This window comes from Vanessa atalanta, chromosome 19 (genome assembly GCF_905147765.1).
Source record: "Vanessa atalanta chromosome 19, ilVanAtal1.2, whole genome shotgun sequence".
NCBI classification, from domain to species: Eukaryota; Metazoa; Arthropoda; class Insecta; order Lepidoptera; family Nymphalidae; genus Vanessa; species Vanessa atalanta.
Genome location: NC_061889.1, coordinates 1,444,159 through 1,466,703, shown reverse-complemented (window position 1 = coordinate 1,466,703; position 22,545 = coordinate 1,444,159). Strand labels below are relative to the sequence as shown.

The window sequence follows — 22,545 nt, the reverse complement described above, 5'->3', positions numbered from 1 at the left end:
TATAATACGACGTGTCTTCTTGAACTTCAATTACCAGCCAATTAGTAAGCATTCGAAACATGATATTTAAAAAAAAATGATTGCAACTATTACACAAAGAATAATATTTAACAGTCTGAATTAAAAGAATAAGTTTTATTCAATGACATATCTAAAGTTAAAATAATGACTATGCTTAAGATGTTAATGTTAAGTGTTGATGTCGATGTTAACCGTCGATGGTTATAGGTACGTATCTTACACATCTATGACATTCAAAAAGATTGCAAGATTAGTGCAAATTGACACAAAGCAGCGTAACGTAACTGAACGTATATTGGATACATTATTATTTGTCGAAGATTTCATAAAAATCTTGCAAAACTATGTCGCCACAAATACGCATGAGTATTTTATTTGATTAATGATAAATAAATTGGTATTAGATAAATAATTTCATGGTCCTGTTACTCGTTATCTATATAAGTAAGTTTTGTAATATTTCTTGATGGTAATTGTTCGTCTGAGTTGATACTGCCACCTCATCGTAAATATTCTACCGCCAAGCATCAATAGTTACTATTGTCGTGTTACGGTTTGAAGTGTGAGTGAGTCAGATTAAGTAAAAAAAAAAAGCAACATAACGCCTTTAGTACCCGCAATGGCAATAAATGGGATGGTTACTATTTCTTGGAGTACCAATTTAATTACGTGGTTCCGTCCACCGTCCTTATGTAGTTTAAAGAAATAAAAACCATTAAAAACGAAACTAAGTCTTCTTTTTTTGAGGACAAACTTTCGAGCTTACTCTACCACGCTGCCCTTAGCTGATGAATATCCCCAAAATATTCCTTATTCTGCAGAGCATGAGATAAATAATAAAAAATAAAAACGAAACAAATGAATATTTAGTGGTGCTTGTCAGGGTTTGATCCCGATTCGTTGGTTAAGAATCACTTATTTTCACCTCTGTACTATCTTAGCTAATATAAGGATGAAATGAGGTTACCAGCAAATTTCAGAGACGAGATGAAAGTGAGTCAAAGATAACTCAAAACACACAACAGTACAAAATGTTGTTATATAATATTTTGACACCTTACTGTGTTCAAATTCATATTTAGTATTATAATATATGATCTTACCTAAGCTAGCGTGCGCTTTGATGCCTCCAAGATTTCGTACCCTGAATAGTCCTGACTTTTTGAAGGCACAGTTTATTTTGAATCCGAAATCCGATTCCAGCACACATAGTGGCTGCACAATTTCTGTAACAATAAATATTAACGATATATCCTCTTATAGATTTAATGTATAAAATTAAACATGAACTTCGCAAATTGTTTTTAATACAACGAGCCAATTCCAATTTAATTAGTACCACACTAATTTAAATATTATTGACTATCATACTTTGTATACAAATTCAATTTCAATGTGTATAAATTTATTATAAATCAATTCTGCAATGACATAAAATACATACAGCAATATCAATACAAATGAAACACAACGATAATCCGTGTCCATAGCCTTAAGAAATATAATCATATATCAAATATACGACAAAGTCGTCTGTTAAATTAATAAGCTGTGTTAGTACTACAGAGAAGATCTGGATTGTGAACTATACAATACTACTAACTATTATTTCCATAATACTAACTATACTACTAACTATTATTTCCATAATAATAAAATGAAACCCGGATGTAATCTTAAATATAATAAATTAAAAACTAAGTGTTTATTTTCATAATGAAGTATTATACACACATAAAATTAGTAGTTATATTTTTGTTGTGAGCATTATTTCTATTTTTGTTTGTGGTGTACAATAAAGTATATTATATATGACTGCATTCCTCTACACAAACAATTCTCTAATGCCTAATTTACAAGTTAATTTGGTCAATCAGGCATTGTCTTCCGTTAAACATTATGAAACGTGACTCCAGGATCTGACGGAGGCGGCCTAGATTTCACCTCGTCCTGGCTTCGCTTCATTGCCACACCTAGTACTATTGAAGTTTGTTTTACTAACTCGAGTCTATTCTTAAGATAAATAATATTGTTGCGTATTATAAATAAACATTATTACAAATGGTTTTAATCGTTGATAGTTTAAGTTTTTTTTTGTAACAACATATTTCATTTAAAACTGCCGTTGTATTTTGTAGTGTACCTACTAAAGATACTCACTTGTGTGAGTTCACTTTCAATATTCACGGAGTTATTTACGTTATTAGGAAGCCAAAATATATTTAAATCATATGACGATTTAATATTGTTGAATTGTTTAATTAATATTTTTTATTTTATAATCATTTTGTTTGTTATAATGTTAATGCTTTGACGAATATTTAATAATGATTACTAAATTGGAGACAACATGAACAAATGTATTAACTCATATCCATAAGGCATATTTCGATTATCTATACTGATATTATAAATGCGAAAATAACTCTTCTGTTACGCTATGACGTCCGAACCACTGAACCGAATTTGATGAAATTTGGTATGAAGCGAGGTTGAACCCCAAGAGAGGCTTAGGCTTTGATATACCTAACACCCAAAACGCATGCCACAACTAGTCGTAAAAAATTGTAAAAGATAAGTTAAAAAATTTATTCCCGAAATATATATATATATATATATATAGTAGGTTTTAGCCGGAGTATATTTATTTATTGTCATGGTAACGTATTCCATGCGCCAACTATTATTATTAAGGTCAAACAGCACAGCTGCTTATAACATCAAACAGATAGATCAACATCCATTTTTATATATAACTAGCTTAAATTGTTGTTTCACAATTTATTCCTTAATTTAAGAAAGTCGCAAGTAACTTAAAGTGCTCAAAAATAAAACAAAACAAAAATAGGAGATCGCATTAAGTGTGAAATTCAAAAACTAAAATGTATATCTACATGTATGTTTATAGAAAAGAGAAAGGGTTACGTAAGTAACTTTCCAAGTTGTAAATTATCAGCTAAAAAGTTATTTATAAAATCATTAGTCTTTATAGTAAACTGGTTTTTTTGTTTTTCGTTTCGTAACTTTGATGTTTTTAAGTTTTTCGTTTAATAAAATGTCTCTTATAATACTACTGTTATATTCTATAATATTTTTTTTTATTTCAAGTTTAACTTTAAGTTATTTATTTTATTAGAAAGCAGACATATAAGTTAAAATTACTCTATTTAAAAACTTATAATTAACACTGTATTCAACGCTAATACGCAAACTCGACGTGTAGGCAGATTATCGACGGACATTCCCAATCCATTGAAAAAAAATAATCATAATTAAACCCAAAAAAAACCCAAACTTTTATACTTTGTTTTCATAATATTGTCTGTTTAATTTGTATTAAGCAGTTTCTAGTTTTTTTAAACAATTTCCGGTCCATTTATAAGTCTCATCAAAATATATGTCTAGGTTTTTACGACGTATTAACCATTAGAGATACTCTTATGTATAATCAAAAGATCCTAATTAACTTAAACATAAACTTACTCACAAATAGGAAAGTAAATATGTCTGTCTGCTTGGTACCTAATCACCACTAAACTACTGAACCTATGGGAATGAAACTTTAAATAGAGGTAGACTGGGACCTGCATCAGGACATAAGCATACATGCATTACGGGAATTTACACAAAAATATTTAAACGTAGATGAAGTCACGGTGCTCGACGCATTTGCGGCTAGAGACCCACGCAAATTCCCAAGCTATAAGGAAATAGAAACCAGCCTAAATGTTCATTAAGTGACTGATAATAATCTATAAACAATAAATTTCCACAACATTATTTTCATCACTTTCCCCGGTCAACGCCCTATCCGGCCCGGTCAAGTGACGAATACAAAATGTGAATCAGCGACCGGTTGCAGCCGGATGCGTGGAGAAAGGCCGGCTTACTTACTGACTTAGGATGGTTGGCAAAAGATTTTGCGATCAAGGAAAAATATGAATTATATGAAATGGTAATGTTGCCTTTACAATGAATAAATATATTTTTATTTATTAAAGTATTTAATTAAATTGTATTATATTAAGCACACGAGTTTGTAAAATGTAGGTCAATTTACCGATTAAAATTAGGCTTAAGTACAATAAATAATAAAAATTTAATTATTGTATTTGCTTATTAATCTAGAAGGCTATATTATAATTGAACCCATTTTTTTCGTATTTATCGTAGTGACTGTCATTGAACAAATTGTCCAATGAATATAAATCTTGTGTTTTGTTTTTTTGCTGACCTTACTGCGTAATATATTGCGTATATTACGCAGTTGTATGTCGAGACAATAATCAACGATCTAGTTCACCTGTAGATCTAGAATAGTGGTATATATTGTTAGATTATAACGTTAATAACAACATTTAAATACACTAAATGTTCACCCAAACGAACAATGACGTAATTACATATTATACTTATTATGGAAATTTCACTTTTTAATAATTATTTTTATCATTTTTATTTCATAGTTACGGCAGCAACTAATCAGTGTTATGAATCAATTAAATTCCTGTGTAACCCATTTCTCGGTTAAAGCCTCCTCCCGTTTGGAAGAATATTTGTTGAGTTTACTACACCGCGCTGCTCAAATACCGGTCGGTAGATCGATTGATGCTAAGAAAATACGATCGCAATGTTATTTCGAGACCTATCTAGAGATAAATCTCAAGATAAAAGTCTCAAACATACATTCGGAGACTTTGCACATTATTCTGATTTAATTAACTCAGTAAACATACTTTCAACTAATATTAGATTTAACTTTCCAAAGCGCAAATTGACTTTGCTATTTTCAAGTTTTTATTTATGATTGCCTTTAGTGTGTTTTATTTATTATTGCGTGTGTGTGAGTGAAAATTGCGTCGAAATTTTGCACGCCTTATTAGGTGTATTTATTATTGTTATTATTTTATTTCGAGGATATAAATTAACAACAACGTGTCTAAAATAAGGTTAACACATAAGCGAATTTACCGATTTCGTTAAATTTGTTCACAATTATTGGTACAAAACAAATTAGAATAATAAATTATTATTTTAATTACATTGAGATCAACGAAAGCTTTAATCGTATTCCAGCGCTAAGACACTGGTTTTGAAGTATTAATTTGTTTGTGATGAGAGTAAGTTTTCAAGGTCTCTTTGATTGCAAAGCGTCTTTAATATATTTCAAAGGTAACTGGAATTTATACCGATTTAATTTGTCTTTGCAAATATGATACGAAGTACTGCACACAGTCTCAGTGACAAAAGTGCTAGGCTTGAAGTGCTTCTTTCTATAATTATATTAACTTTACTATTTAAACGTTAATAAATATAATTTATCTAAGACTTCTAATAATATTGAAATTATCAAGTCATCCTATTGTCTATACTAATATTATGAATGCGAAAGAAATTCTATCCCTCTGTTGCACATATACAATAAAACCACTTAAGAGAATTTCATTAAACTTGGTAGTATGCTTAAACACCAAGGAAATCTTAATTTATTTTTTTGACGACTAACTCCTAAAACGTGAACGACAACTAATTTTTCATATATTATTTATGATTAATTTTCCCATTTATATATGTATATATATATATTCCCATTTATAACACCAATATCATACGATATCAGTTGTGTTAGCGACTCTAACATCACTAGGTGACTCGACAAATATTTCGAACCGTTCACATTTAATCAATATAATACGAATTATAATATATTTTACACTAACATATTCGAATTCGAATGAATATTAAAAAATCGTTCGCTGCGAACGGATGGTAAATAAACTTTGACCTTGGCAATTACAAAGTATTCAAATTTGAATCTATATTTAGAGTATATAGATTTTTTTGGTAGGGCTTTATGCAAGCCCATCTGGATAGGTACCACCCACTCATCAGATATTCTACCGCCAAATAGCAATATTCAGTATCGTTGTGTTCCGGTTTGAAGACTCACCCTTCAAGCCGGAAGCAGAAGCAAGTATAACTACAGGCACAATGAAGATACCTATCTTATATTTACTTGCTAAGTGCACTTATCGTTACTTTATAAATAAATTGCATTTGTGCGAAGTCTTTGTAGGTCACTTGTCGTTCGCCAACGAAGTATCAAAATTAAATAATTTTTTTGAACCACTTTAATAATGGCCTTTAGGGAAATCAGTTTATTATATTATCAGGATGTCATTTGATGTGAAAGTTTTATATTAAGATAAACCGTTATATTCAAACGGCATTTCGACCATACGAGCTTCAAAATGACAAGACAAAATGAAGCCATTTGAAAGAATGAAGAAATTTAACACTACATTCTTGATTTATAATATTTTCAAGGAAATATATTATTCATCATAATATTATATCATAAGAATTATTAACTGACGTCAAAAATTACTGACTTGATTATCACTATTACCGTTATATAATAATCTGATAGAAATTCTTTAAAATAAAACTAAAACATCATAAAATAGTTTTAAAATTATTAATTGAATTTATTTAATTTATATTAAGGATTAAAATACAATAACGTGAATTTATTCTAGAAAATTCTAAACAGAAATATGTAACAAGATTAATAGCCGTTGAAGTGTAAGCATTCATTTATCGTTGTATATTAACTAAATGTAAAGCCACAGTCGTTGCGATTCAAATTGTTGCATACAGCATCATTACTAAACGAGAACAGTTTATTGATGTTGTAATATTTGATTTTAAAAAACTCTCTCAATTTACTACGAACTCACCCTGTTCTACCATGGTCCTTATTTCTTTGGGATTTAGGTTTAAAGTGCCATGATAGTTTAAAATTGCTTAAGGCGGTTTTATACCACACGCAGCGACAAGATTCCGATTTTTATACAAATACGACTAATTTATTAAAATAAAGACACACACACACACACACACACACACAACTAACACAATTGTATTAAATGTAAAGTTACCGGTAGGTTTACATTCCAATGTAGGTTCTATCAAAAAGAACCGGAATAAAGAATATTTTGATTTTGATTTTTATCATTACATCAATATCTCCTATAGATAAGATACGAAAATTAATCGATGCGATATAAGATATTTTACGTAATATTCAGTTTATATTTAATAATTGATATTTGACATACAGCTATTTAATAAGTAAACTACTATAATACGTATAATACGGATACTAACATGATGTCTTAATACATTAGATTAAGCTCTATATAGTATAGCTTGCTGTATAATTCCCCATAGCGTATAAAATAAAAAATAAAAAAATTAAAACTCGCCGCGCATTAAAATACACTTTAAAAATATTTTTTAAATTAAGAACAAAATTGATAATGATTGATGTAAATATAATTAATATTCATCGCATCGATCTCGTCTCGTTGTCGTTGCGTGTAAAAACAAGACGTAATTGCGTCACCGAGTCTAAGCTGGCGTATAATCACATACACGCCCAATTGCTTCTCTGCTTATTGTTCTGCCATCCGGCAGTTATATGGTAAAAGTGATTTATCAAAGGAAAATTAAATAGTAATCGCTTTTTATGAGTGATTTACCAACAATGGTGATAGCAATTTCTATCACACGGCTATGGTATTGTTTATTGTAATTGTCGTTTCTTTGTTGTTGTTGATTTCTTTCTATTGAGCTGTGCGATTTAAAAATTAAACTTACATTTACGGATTTTTTGAATTCAACATGTGAAAATCTGGAACTCGTTTTCTTACATAGGTACTTGTAAATTCTTCGAAGTATTCGATATACTCAATAATATTATTTATTCGTTAAAATAAATAATAATTATTTTATACTTATACTTTTTTTCTTAGGTTTTTTATCTTTTTTACTATTCCAGTAGACTCATAAAAGCGATTTTGAATCGTCATGTCGCAGTATAAAATCAATGTTAAACTACCATCGGTTCGGAAAGTAGATTCTACTGAATAGAACCGGCAAGAAACTCAGCAGTTACTCTTTTCTACCATTTTAATTACAGAGTAAAGTACAATTAATTTTTTATTTATCCTGCCTAGAAATCAATAAAAACTGAGACCTCGTTTTTTATCTTTAATATAATCTTGTATTGAGTAACATCCCGTATTTATCAATGTTTTTTTGACATGAGCATTAAATTTTTAACTATAACAAGAGTGTGTCAAAGAAATTTAACTAAGGTCACGAATGAACGGACATGAGTTAAGCTATTGAACAGATTTCGACACGAAAATCCTGCTTATATCCAAACCCCGATGAATATACCGCAACGTAGATGAACTGATCGGTTGTACAAATTTGTATAGCGTCTTGTATAGGGAGACAACGATTATATCGAGAATGCAGTTTGGATTTAAACTCGAATCGATCAAGTCGTTTACCAAAATAATCTCAGCTGTTCAAATGTACCTTTTATATGTTATCTTTATATCACAATTAATCTGATTTAATAGAACGAGACGTGTCACTTTCTACCTCGCATGAGAAAGTGACGTGGTCACGCATGGACGACTGGTTGTAACGTAGAGAATACGGGATTGATTGGCGTAAACCATATATTTTATCAATGTTGAAAAAGCGTGTAATTTCACAATAACCAGCCTGTAATAATATATATTCAAAAGTATCGAGATGACCCAGTGGTTGATGGAGTTGAATTTAAACCGAAGATTATGGGTTCGAGCCGAGCAAGTGAGTGAGTTTTCATGTGTTTAATAATAATAATTTATAAATCATCTCGTGCTTAAAGGGAGGGATAATGTGGAAATCTGTTTGTGTCTAATTGAAATATGCCAGATGCGTATCCACCAACCCGCATTAGAGCAGCTAGTGAAATAAGCTTACCTAACCTTCTCCTCAAAGAAAAGCGAAGGCCAGATGTAGATATTTATAAACAAGGTGCTTGACGGTAGAATAAATAGCAATTTCAATTTACCTCTCAACATCAATATAATAATAATACCAGCTTCGAAAGTTTAAAAAACATCCAGCTCAAACACCTGGGTTAATTTAGTATAAAATCCAGTTACGGGCGTTGACCAAGTACAAGGAGGTTCATGACAATCTCGTATCATCAAATAACCCTCACATTTAACTTCGCATATTTAAAACGCAAGTTCAACTTATTAAGGGTCTAGTGAAGGCTGTTGTAATTATTAATCGACTCCAAAAAAGGACCATATCGATTGTATTTTTTTATAAGCGAAAGTGAGCGTGTATGTTTGTTACTTCATCACGACTAAACCACTGACCCAGTCGTGTTGAAATTTAATATAGAAGTAGTCTGGAAGTGTTATATTGGAAAAATTTTGACGCGGATGATGTCGCCTGGAACAGCTAGTCTAGTTTATAATTCTAATAAACTTACGAGTTCCGGATCCATGGTCCATTTTCGCACTTGATTATTATCCAGCTAATTTTTCGTGATTAGCTTCATTATAATGACACGCCCAATAATCTCCTGTACGAAAACTCTCGATTGTGTTAACTAACAGAGGTAGCAGGGATAAAATATGTATTTTGCAAACACTACTTAAAGGTATTTCATTTCTTTAGACTAGACATCGGTCTAGACCGTTGCGGCGTCATGCATTCCACTAAGAGATTTTATTTTTCTTTTTTATTATAATTAAATTCTCCATAGACACGTTTGTGTTAAATTTGGTTTCTTAATATAATGTTAGCTTTAGTTTTAAAATTACAAAAGTAAATAGAAATTATTAATTAGCACTTTCCAGTTCTTAGAAAATTATCTTTATATAAATATTCTATACGTGTGTATATAACAGAACTCCTCCTACACAGTTGGGCAGATTTCGATAAATTATTAGGTTCTTGGTTTATTTAGATTGTACCCAGTAGGTGGCGCTGGTATCGGGTTTCATATTTCACCCGAACGAAGTCGGGACACGCTCGTATATCGTTGTCATTTCCCAAGCTATTGGACAACGATACGAAACTAATTTGCTAAACTTATTTCACATCTCTTTCAATCAAAGGCGACGTGCCATCATTATTATATCCACAAAACATTATACTATTTGCTATGACAAGTTTATTTGTGTTGTAAACGTTCAATTGTATTATGAGCATGAGATCAGTAGGCCAGCTCATTCCACAGGCAATGAAATTCTAATGGCTGTCTAATGATGTTCTATTACGCAATTTACAATCAACAGTTCATTTACACTGTTACAAATGCAACTGAATTTAATATATTTGTACATTCACAGTGGAAGTATAATTTTGTTTGAAACGATATGTTAGAAAGATCAAAGATTATTAATTCAAAGCAAAATTGCTGCCAATTTTAATTTTGTTTCTCTCACTTGGTGATAGAGCTTTACTTGGTAGGTACCATCCAATTATCAGATATTCTACCGCTAAGTATGTGGTTTGATAGGTGAGTGAGTCAGTGTAATTATTTATGTATAAATTAAGATATATGTCTTATTGCTACTATTTTGGATCATCAAGTAATTGCTTCACGCGATTTGCATTATACATCAAACACAGGCGTGCCTGTACAAATCTCAACCACCAAAAAATACCATAATTTTATTTTTCATGTATCATTTGTTTTAATAACGTACATTAGTAATGATTAGTGATCACTGATACCTTGAGCTTATGATCTTTCGCAAAGAATTTCCAAAGTTCGGCTCACGAATAAGCGATAAACACTGCAGAAGCAGATATAGCAGTAATAATCGTTTGACCTAATGAAATCTTAGTGGGTTTCCAAATGACCTATAACTTATGCTAAGATTGTATATTGTTTTCTGTTCTTGCTTAATCATTGGGAAAATACGTCTTTTGTGAATATTTATTTTATCTAAGCTAACTTTTACTTGGTAGTAAGACTTTGTAAAGGGTCTGGGTAGTATCACACATCAAACATACCGGCAAACAGCATAGCGTTGTCTTTGATTTGAAGGATGTCAGTGTAACTACACGCAGAAGGAGCAGTGTATACATATAACACCTTAGTTCCCAAGGTTATTAGAACAGCATAAGTCTATCGGTAGTGATGATCGCCAACCATTAGCCAGTCGACTTATTAGACAAAAAAAAATATCTGCGACTGTCAGCATTCTTAACACTCGGCTGTTTGACTACTTGGCCTCATAACCGGTGACACTATCAAGGCCAGTAGTGCTAATAACAATACATAAATTAAAGTAATATGTTTAGACTAACAAGACTTTGTTAATTGTAAAATGTCGATAATTTAAATGAATATTATATTATTTTAGAAAGCGAGAACTGTGTGAAAGTGAGAAATGGTTAAAAAAAATGGTTAAAAAAAAAAAATGAAAAAAAAATATATCCCGCTGAGTTTCTTTCGCCGGTTCTTCTCAGGTCCGAGGTGCTAAATTCCGAACCGGTGGTAGATTTTTGACAATCAATAAGCAAGTGCAAACACTTCTATATTGAATAAAGATTTTTGACTTTGACTTTGACTTTGTGTTTCTTGCAGATTTTTCTCGGTGAATCTATATTCCGATCCGGTGGTAGTTTTAAATTTATTTTAACCCTCTAACATAAATTTATCGAAACATACAGGCACTTTAAATAATATAAATAAGATATAGCATCATACGGCCAGCATGTCTGTGAAGATAAAAATACGATAAACATTATATTCAAAAGTAAATAATTTTTATATACAAATAGTTTATATAAGATCGCTATGATTTTCAAGCCATACCTACATAAAAGATAGCTATTTTCTTCGAGTAAAATTATTTCAGGAATTTTTGAATAATAATATTTTTTTTTATTTTTATGTTATAGGTTGGCGGACGAGCAAATGGGCCTGATGGTGAGTGGTCAACACGGCCCAAAGCGCTGTAAGAAATATTGACCATTACTTACATCGCTAATGCTCCACCAACCTTGGAAACTAAGATGTTATGTCCCTTGTGCCTGGCTCACTCAACCTTCAAACCGAAACACAACAATACTAGGTAGGTACTGTTGTTTGGCGGTAGAATATCTGATGAGTGGGTGATCCCTACCCAGACGGGCTTGTACAAAGCCCTACTACCAAGTAACCAACTTATACAAAATTAACATTAATCTCAATATACGAAGTACTAATAAGTTGATAGCGTCCGTGAGCAACCTCATTATCCAACTATTGATTTGTTTCATTGTTATTGATTAATGGCCAACGTTGGCCTCAAATTTCGGTGTGAGAAAGTTATAAGAATATACGATTAGAAAGTGTTTATTATACTGTGTCATTCATTGTCTATGTAGGGATTAAATACGAGAATCATTGCCAAAGAGATTTAGTTAAGCTGTCTTTAATATATTTAACCTCCTTTGATATTTAACGTTTGGCTGAAATGTTTTTGACGCAAAACGATTTTTAAGATGCCTTTATTAGTACCTACTTTTACTGTAGTTAGTACTTTTTACTATAAACCTATGTTTTTAATCTTTGTACTTTTACACTATTATTTTCTAATTAGAGTAAAACATAAGAGAACAACATGCCCTCTATCTATATCTAAACTACTATTATAAATGCGAGAGTAAGTCTGTCTGTCCGACTGTTTCACGGCCAAACCACTAAACCGAATTTGATGAATTTTGATATGAAGCAAGCTTGAATCGAAAGGAAGGACATAGACTGCCCCTAAAATGCGAACGAAGTCACTGGCGCCAAGAAAACTATTATTCTTTAAATTTACCATAGACGAAATGTATTTGATAATGTTCGTTAATTAATGAATCAATCAATGAATGAGCCGAGATGGCCCAGTCGTTAGAACGCGCATCTTAACCGATGATTTCGGATTCAAACCCAGGCAGGCACCACTGAATTTTCATGTGCTTAATTTGTGTTTATAATTCATCTCGTGTTCGGCGGCGAAGGAAAACATCGTGAGGAAACCTGCATGTGTCTAATTTCAATGTAATTCTGTCATTGTAGCAGCGTGGTGGAATATGCTCCAAACCTTCTCCTCAAAGGGAGAGGAGGCCTTAGCCCAGCAGTGGGAAATTTACAGGCTGCTAATGTATGTAAATGTAATCAATGAATAGATATGTTGTAACTTGTAAGCATTATGCCGTATTCATTAAGAAACTACACCAAACCCATTGAAAAGGCAGATAATCCACTGTAGTATCTTAAGCAATAGCGTTTGATCACGATTTGGTTCGATCAAAAAAGTAATTACACACAATTAAATCTTCATGTGACATTTCAGTTCCCAAGGTCGGTGGCGCATTTGCGATGCAAGGAATGGTTAAATTAATAGCGTAATGTTAATGCTCAGTGGTAACCATTTGAGGTGGCCTATTTGCCAAGCCGCTTAAATATGATATATTAAAAATAATAATACTTAAAATGTTTTAAGGTTTGTTAAGTATATTTAAATAAAAATCGTTGTCCGCACTTAACAGCGCAATGGGCAGATAACGATTTAATAGTTTTGATCCACATCAAACATCCGTTATGATCAAAATTGTTCGTTCGTCCAACTTTTAGAATACATACATCAATAGAAATGTTACAATTATATAAAGTGTATTATTATTCATTAAAATAATTTAAATAATACATTTTTAAAAATATTACGATTTTTCTACGTATGTGTGTGTCTGTTTGTGTTTTGATACACATCATAGCCACGTACATTGGAAACGTTTTAAAAAATAACAATATATCTAGTTAGTTTCAATGAGGCACATTAGTAATTATTTAGCTTCGAACATACAATGCTAACCGCGATCGTAGTATTTCTACTTACTTTCTGTTCTTAAACGTAACCTTTCAATTGAAGGTATGTGCAATGTCGTTTTGAAATTTACTATGAATTAACAAACTATTAAATGCTATAACTTAGATATAGATTCATATTGATTCCGATTCACTTATATAATGTCAATATAGCCTGATGATGTATTCCTGATTTCAGTGTATTTCGATAGAGTTATCTCCGACCGCGTATAGAGAAGTTCACTAGTCCTTCCCTCTTATAGTCTGGTTGGACGACCAATCCGAAACGATAGCAGATAATTTCTGAACTGACCTGACTCCAATAATATAATACTAACTCCAAGCTTATATTGAGAATTTCATCAGGTCACAGATAAATCTATATTTAATAGACACGGGGATTGTACCAAGGATCTAGGGACTTGCAGCCTTATATGTTAACCACAAGAATAATTGGTGGTAGGACTATGCGCAAGCCCGTCTGGGTTGGTACCACCCACCACCAAACAGCAATATTCAGAATTCCGGTTTGAGTATATCTGTATAATTACAGGCAAAACGAACATAACATCTTGGTTCATAACTTATGGCGCCTATATCTATATGCGATTTTGATAACATCAGGTGAAGAGACCGCCTACCAATTTTATATAGAAAAAAAAAAATCGAAATAGGCAGTAAATTTCAGATATAAATGTAGTCACGTACTTGACCACAAAATAATGCAATACATAAATAGTAGTCATATTTTTATTACTTTTTTTTTACAAATTGCGTCCTAACTTAAATCTGCTTAGACATTGATCACGTTTGACCGTGACTACGTAACAGTTTGATGTAATTCCATAGTCCATACGTTCGCCGTAAAGTGTTCATGTCGGTAACCGGACAAGGCCGACGCTTTCGAAACTGTGACGTCCTTAACAAAATTATTTATTGCAATGTCTATCTTCTTGATTCAATTGAATGTAAGTAACGGTCAGGAACATCTCACTGATGAAATAAGAGTAAAAGGTAATGATGTTTAGGGTACAAATAAAAATGTACATACCAAAGGCTGAATTCTTGGTCTTGTATATTTCCTAAGTGTTTTATTGTATACAAAATAGATGCGTAAGAGAAAACAGATTGTCATAGTATGGATATGTTACATGAATGCACTTTTTAGTGGCTTTTAGTTGCTCCTACTGGGCATTGATAATTGCGCCAATGTCACGTGCGATCGAGAAGACACGAAGAAGATTGAACGGTAAGGTCTACAATGCTAGTTTTTTTTTTTTGTAAATTAATGAATGGCAAATTACGAGAAGAGTATTAGCTGTGTGTGGCAAATAAAGCGGGAAAAACAAAAAAGTTAAATAGCGGTCTCTTTTAGAGTTATTAATGCATTAGCATTAGCAGCCTGTAAATTTTCCCACTGCTGGGCTAAAGGCCTCCTCTCCCTTTGAGGAGAAGGTTTGGAGCATATTCCACCACGCTGCTCCAATACGGGTTGGCGGAATACACATGTTGCAGAATTTCGTTGAAATTAGACACATGCAGGTTTCCTCACGATGTTTTCCTTCAACGCCGAGCACGAGATGAATTATAAACACAAATTAAGCACATGAAAATTCAGTGGTGCATGCCTGGGTTTGAACCCGAAGTCATCGGTTAAGATGCACGCGTTCTAACCACTGGGCTATCTCGGCTCTACTGGTTAGAGTTATTAATAATCTGTAGAAAATTGCGGGACTGGATGCGGAATGTAGCGATGAATGTGGAGCTTTGAGGCACTTTGGGAAAAACCTATTGTTCGTTATTGAACTGCGGCTTACTAATTCATTATTATTTTATTTTTCAATTAGTAATATTTTTATTTTTTTTCTTTTTTCAATAAAAATATATAACATACATTTTTATTTTAAATTACATCATCTTTCATTAAAGCATTATTGCACGTATTTACTATAATCGTTTGTGATGCAAAATCAAATCAAAATATTCTTTATTGAAGTAGCCACATAAAAGCACTTTTGAATCCTCATGTTAGAGACTTGAATTAAATACAAAGCTACAACCGAAAAGTATATTCTACCAAGAAGAACCGGAGAACGAAACAAGAAGCTCAGTAGTTACTCTTTTATTTCTGTGATTTTTATAATATTTTTTTTATAACACATAGAACACGTGATTCTAATAAATAGTTTTCCGTAAATACTTGAGATCGAAACTAGACTAGAGTGCCAAGCAAAACAAGAAACGATGTAATGGAGTCGGTACAGTTTTTTATAGATTTCTCAGGAACTACGAGTATTTCTTGATCGTCTTTTATTACAAGAACAGGATTAACCCTCAATTATAATTATTAAAACATGTTTACAGATTTTTTTTCCGCTTGATAAACTCTTAGGATGAAAATTTTGAGTTTCATTTACAACACGCTTTTCAATGGGTTGGTAGATTAACTTAAATTCGATTTTTCATTATAATAGCAAGGCTTAGTAACATTTAAAAATAGAACGTCGATAAAAAATAGAACAAATTAAGTAAGATCATTGAATTTGCTTACTTGCAAGGAATTTATTTTTCCCTAATGATAAGTTTATTATTAATAAAATCATTTTATATAAATCTATTTGGTAGGCGTGGACTGTAAAAGGAACTGTTCGTCATAGCTCCGTACGAGTTCTTGAACTAATTAGTTTATTGTTCTAAATATAGATTTATAAAAGATAAATAACGTGGTTCATAAAATAACAAAGATATAGAATTAATTATTATTCTATTATTAAACTCAATTTATTATAATCGTAATCTGATAAATATTATTCAAACATGACAGAACGATAGAGTTTTGGTATATTGTACGAATAAATGCAATTACAAATTACTTCGTAATTGGTACATAAGACTGTTTACAAACGAAATATATTTTTCGTTCATTATAAAACAGCGTATATTAACTTTAATATTCGATGCGAAAGTTAATATTTTGCAATATTTGTTTATTTGTGCTCGAACGCCTGAATAGATTTAATTATTTTTTTTCCAATTTGGTCATGTTATTGACCGAGCTATATGCTTTATATATATTATTAATAAGAGATAAAAAGATAATAAATATATTAAAGATTGTGCAAGTGGAGAGTTAAGCGTTATATACGAATAAAAGCAATTTGAATGCGTACCTTCTTATAAACTTTTAAATAGCACTTTCTAAAAAACTATATCTATTACTGGCTACTGATGCGTTTTGAAGAGCGATAGTCAATTGAGAAATACTTGCAAAACATTTTAAGACGTATAACTTACTAGCGACCAGCCCCGGCTTCGCACAGACGCAATTAATTATTAAGTAGAATTATATCATATAAATATAAAAAGAGTAACTACTTAGTTTCTTGCCGGTTCCTCTCGGTAGAATCTACATTCCCAACCGTTGGTATCTTTAATATACTTTTGTAAATGACGATTCAAAAGTGCTTATTAAAGCCTACTTGAATAAAGTCTATTTTTTATACCATTTATACCCTATACCACTCAGGAATAATGTAAAGCTATCACTGATTTTTGGTGTGGTGCTTTAGTTCCTGATATTACGCTATACATACAAACAAACAAATGTAATCGATTTACCATAATAGTATACATGAAGGGTGATTTATTTTTGTTTTGTAAAGTAGCCTTCTTTAATTTTTAATGTTTATTTTTAGATACTTATTTAACTTCTGAATCTAATCAAAGCTTATATAAATCAATTTATAATTAGAATTAAAATTGTTATTAGTTTAGTGTATATTGGTGTGAATAGGCAAACGTAAAGTGATGAAGACAAAAGATGATAAAAAATACAGTATTTTTTTTTTAATTAATCACCAACAGAAATGACAATGGTATAATAACAAACATACATAATATTAACAAGATATTTATTTTATTATTATAGGTAAACACAACATGTATCAAATATTACGCAATTATAATTAAATATAACATACATAACCCAATAAACCAAGGGCTATTGTCATCCCCGTTCACATAATCTTTAGGTACTCTTAGTTGGAGAGGAACTTTATTAAATCCTTGTAAGTAGACATTGGTAATCTTATAAAAAAAAGGTTAATTTTGCGAGAGATCTTAATTTAACCTTAAGAGTATTCCATGATCATAATTTTTTTTTTTTTTTAGCATTAGCAGCCCGTAAATGTCCCACTGCTGGGATAAAGGCCTCCTCTCCCTTTGAGGAGAAGGTTTGGAGCATATTCCACCACGCTGCTCCAATGCGGGTTGGCGGAATACACATGTGGCAGAATTTCGTTGAAATTAGACACATGCAGGTTTCCTCACGATGTTTTCCTTCACCGCCGAGCACGAGATGAATTATTAACACAAATTAAGCACATGAAATTTCAGTGGTGCCTGCCTGGGTTTGAACCCGAAATCATCGGTTAAGATGCACGCGTTCTAACCACTGGGCCATCTCGGCTCTTTTATGCTCAATATCTAATATTTCTCAAACAAGTAGACTCATAGAACACATTTTGTATGATAACAAGAGCAATTTGAATGAAACTCAAATTCCTTTATTCAATATATAATCATTACACATTATTGATAGTCAAATTAAATACGACCACCGGTTCAGAAAAGGAAAGACCCTGACCTGCGAAGAACCGGCGAAAGAAACTCAGCGACTCTTTTGTTTTTTTGTCAAACTAATTAAATAACTATATTGTATATGAATGTACAGTTATAAACCGTTCGGAATATAGATTCTATCGAGAAGAACCGGCAAGAAACTAAGTACTTATTCTTGTTCTATAATGCATATAGCTAATTGTTAAAATTGCGAATATCGCGTCGTCCATAAACAGCTGTTCGTAGTTAATAATCCTGTCTTAACAAAGTTGTCAAACTACTCTCGCTATAAACGAAACGTTTATAACTCGGTACCGTGATGAATGATTTTATGGTAATAATAAATAATTACTTTCTTAATAATATATCTAGATTTGTTCCGTGTTCAACTTTACTTAGTACCGTATATATTATGGACTATTAGTTTTAATAATTATTATTATTTATGATAGTTGCGCGGATTGGCAAATGGGCCACCTGATGGTAAGTGGTAATCACAGTATGTAGATATATTAATCATTTCACAGTCATGCGCCACCATCTAAGAAACTGTACCTGTTTATTGAATAAGTGAGTATTCAAGCTTGCTTCATAGCAAATTTCATCATATTCAAAACAGATTGTTGACCGTAACAACGTAACAAACAGACAGACAGACAGACATTGTTACTTTCGCATTTATAATATTAGTACAGATAATCACACAAGTGCTTATTAGAGCCTACAAGAATAAAGAATACTTTGTATTCATTCGCTTGAAAAAAAATGCTTTATTTTTCTTGCTTAAAATAAATAAACGCAATAATGATATGTGTTTTGTAATTCTACACAATTATATTATTTGATTATTTTATTTAAAATTACAAACGAAATGAAACTAATTATAAAATTATTATATTTTTGCTAGCGTTAGAAAACCTAAATTTAGGTTTGTAATGAACGCTAACAAAAAAATCTATTTACAGAACATTAACATTAATTAAACATTTTTAATACTTTTTAATAAATAATACACTCATAATTTTTATAATTAATACTTTTTAAATCAGTTTTAACAGACTTAGAAAGTATGATTTCAATTTTTTCTTAATGTTACAATGCGTATTATGGTCTCGTACATCTGTAGGTAGTTCATTAACAAAGCGGTGAACTACGTAAGCATTTGTACGCTCGCCATGCCTATATGATACGATACAGATTTTAATTATTATATTTAGCAGTTAAAACTTTTAATATAAGAAAAAATTCGGAGTGCCATTGAAAAAAATCCTGAATAATGGTTACACGGGGAAAAATCTGCATTCAATTAACTTGAAAAATGCAATAAATTATCTGATAATAATCAATACGAATTGTACGAAATAGCATAATATGATATGAAAGTATTTGCTAGCTCATCGCGTGATGGACGGACATGCGAACATCGAGAACAGCGTGTTAAGCAATTTTAAGCTTTGATATTTAGGAAATAGCTATGAGATTAGAGTAAACAAAATTTAGCCTTGTAATGTGCGCATTTTAACATTATTTTAATTGACACTCGCTACTTGACTACCAATAGGTCCAATGCCGTGTAAACTCAATATGCAACTCCAATGCTTTGCTAAATCAAATAAAACCATTTGGTATAATTATGTGCTCTGTCGCACTGTTTTAAAACTGACCAATCACAGGATGCGTAATAGTGTAAGTGTGTACGCATACATGCGCGTTTTCTAAACCAATCAAATTAAATCAAATTAGTTTTTTAAATATAGAAGCTTTACACTTACTGAATGTCAAATTATAAAGTACCACCGGTACCGAAAAGAAAATACACTTTTTTCTCATAATTCAGTGGGATTAAGGTTTAATCTTAATGAATGATTGAAAAATCAGACAAAAGACGACTTTAAATGTTTTCAGAAACGCGTGAAAACTCTACCATAAATCGAAACATCGAACCACATCAAAATGCCAGCCGGAATCCAGAAATACGAGGTACGCAGTTCTATTAACTAAACCTTAGAGGCAGTCGATTTATCGTAACGAAACTCTTTTTTAGCTATACTGTACATTACTTTGAAGATATTATGACTTCCTATATATTATATCTTATTCATAAGCATCTTCCTTGTCCGTAGTATCTGTTTAAACTGTCAAGTTAGGTTTAAGTAAAATAAAGAATATTTTTACTGTATTTTATTGTCTATACAATCAATACTTAATCTGAATACAATGGCGGTGATTAAATTGTAACAGCTTATTTGTATACGTCTTATCCCAGGCTTTCTCTGGTTTTCACGGAAGAAGTCGTTCGATCCAATAAAACTCGTAAATGCGTAAAGTATAATCAAATAAGAACTTACGCATGATTTTAATATGCAATGATTATTTTTTATATATGTATATGTCACAGGCAACAAGCTTAATTAGCCATTCAATTAATAGCCTAGCTGAGCTTAAAAATAGATATAGACACACTTAAAAATAAGCTAACAGTTTAATTTATAACCAAATAATTTTGTTATAAACTACTCAATATAAATATTTTTATTTTCTGAGAGCCTAAAACAAAGTAAGTAAGTTTAGTAAAATGGCTAGGCTGTTAATTGAAAGGCTAATTAGAGTTGTTGGATATATCAGTATATATTTATGTATCCGAGTGGGAGTCGGTCGAGGATCGGTCCTTCCAGATACTAATATATAGTATACGTACAATAATTATACAGTTTAACATATATGACACAATCGTTGTCGTAATATAAAATTATGCATGTATAAAAATATATTTTTACCTTTACGAGACAAACAATTTTAACTTTGAGATAATTTAGTCTTTATTTCCTAGTACATAAGATTTAAATATCATTGATTTTAGATTAAAGTAGATCAGTTATCCGATCAATGTCTTGAAAGTATTTTTGCCATATATTTGTTTTACTGACACACTGAGCCACTGAGTTTAATGCGATCGTCCGTTTGTAATGTTTATTTTTTATTATGTTTTTGTATTTCTTTAATATAAAACGGCTTATTTTAATTTGAATATAAGAGCTCCTTGATAATTGAGGTGGTTTTATCGTGCACTTATAATACGAATTATCGACTCTAGACTAGCTCCATGCGGTTTGGTGGGGTATTTTCATCCAACACATACAAATTTCCACTTTATGTTTTTCGTATCTTAAGTAATACACTCAAATCAGCAAATGAAAATATAGCGGTAATTTTCCGGCCTTGAACCCGTAATCTTTGGTTTAGATTACGTGTTCAACCCACTGAACCAACTCGGCTTGACATAATATTTTTTACGAACGTACATGACAAATAAAAAGTAAAACAAATACTATTAAGCTCATACCAACAGTAAATTCTCTTCATACGTTTTATTCCGCAAAATCCGAAGACGACTGTACATCGTTCGGTGAAAGTAATTCCGTGAAGCTGCTAAGTTTAAAGCAGACATTATATATAATTATTATTACGATATTTAATTAAAAATGCGGTTTTCTCTTTGTAATAACAGTGTTATTTGCAAAAACTATAATTACATTAACGAAATGTGTATTATAAAATACGATGACAAAATACTTTAAGAATTTATTAAATTATAAAAATACGTCTTCATAAAATTATTTTTATTAATACTGCTCTTGCTTCTGCATTTTAGTCACCTTCTTTTTTTCGTGATCTTAAACATTGAAACATGCAAACTTTGACAACAATTACAAAAAAAATCTTTAGACATATAAAAAAAACATTCTGGATTCTTATAAGCTGAGATCTACTCAATCAGACACAAATATGTAAAACATATAATTTATTTTATAAACGAATACCGCATCCATTAAGTTAAAATTTAAAACATACATTGATGTTCTGCACGATGTACGACACGGTCAAGACTAACTAAATAACTACAGTCGGTTCACTCAAAACCCCGTGTTATATGGAATGCCATTAATGTCACTCACGACGTTCATTTCGATCGACAACTTTCCAATTTGTTCGTATTCCTTTATTTTGAGACTTTTAATAAGTATGTTTTTGATTCGTTTTAGCCTGTATAAAATATTTGATGAATATAAAAAATAATAATAATAAATACCACATCAATTAAACGATATATAAACAAATGTTGTAGTCAAATTTGACCTTAAAATTTTACTCCCATCGCGCCAATAGAATTTTTACTCAAAAAAACATTC

General features: G+C 31.2%; 1 protein-coding gene across 2 annotated transcripts in view; it reads right to left on the bottom strand.

Annotated features, from left to right (window-relative positions):
* Window positions 1-22,545, bottom strand: part of LOC125071329 — a 53,485-nt gene that overhangs the window by 6,411 nt on the left and 24,529 nt on the right. For both annotated transcript variants that reach the window (XM_047681526.1, XM_047681527.1), the window contains exon 2: window positions 1,125-1,247. In XM_047681526.1, the coding sequence (XP_047537482.1) occupies window positions 1,125-1,247 (123 nt within the window). The remainder of the gene's footprint in view (window positions 1-1,124; window positions 1,248-22,545) is intronic.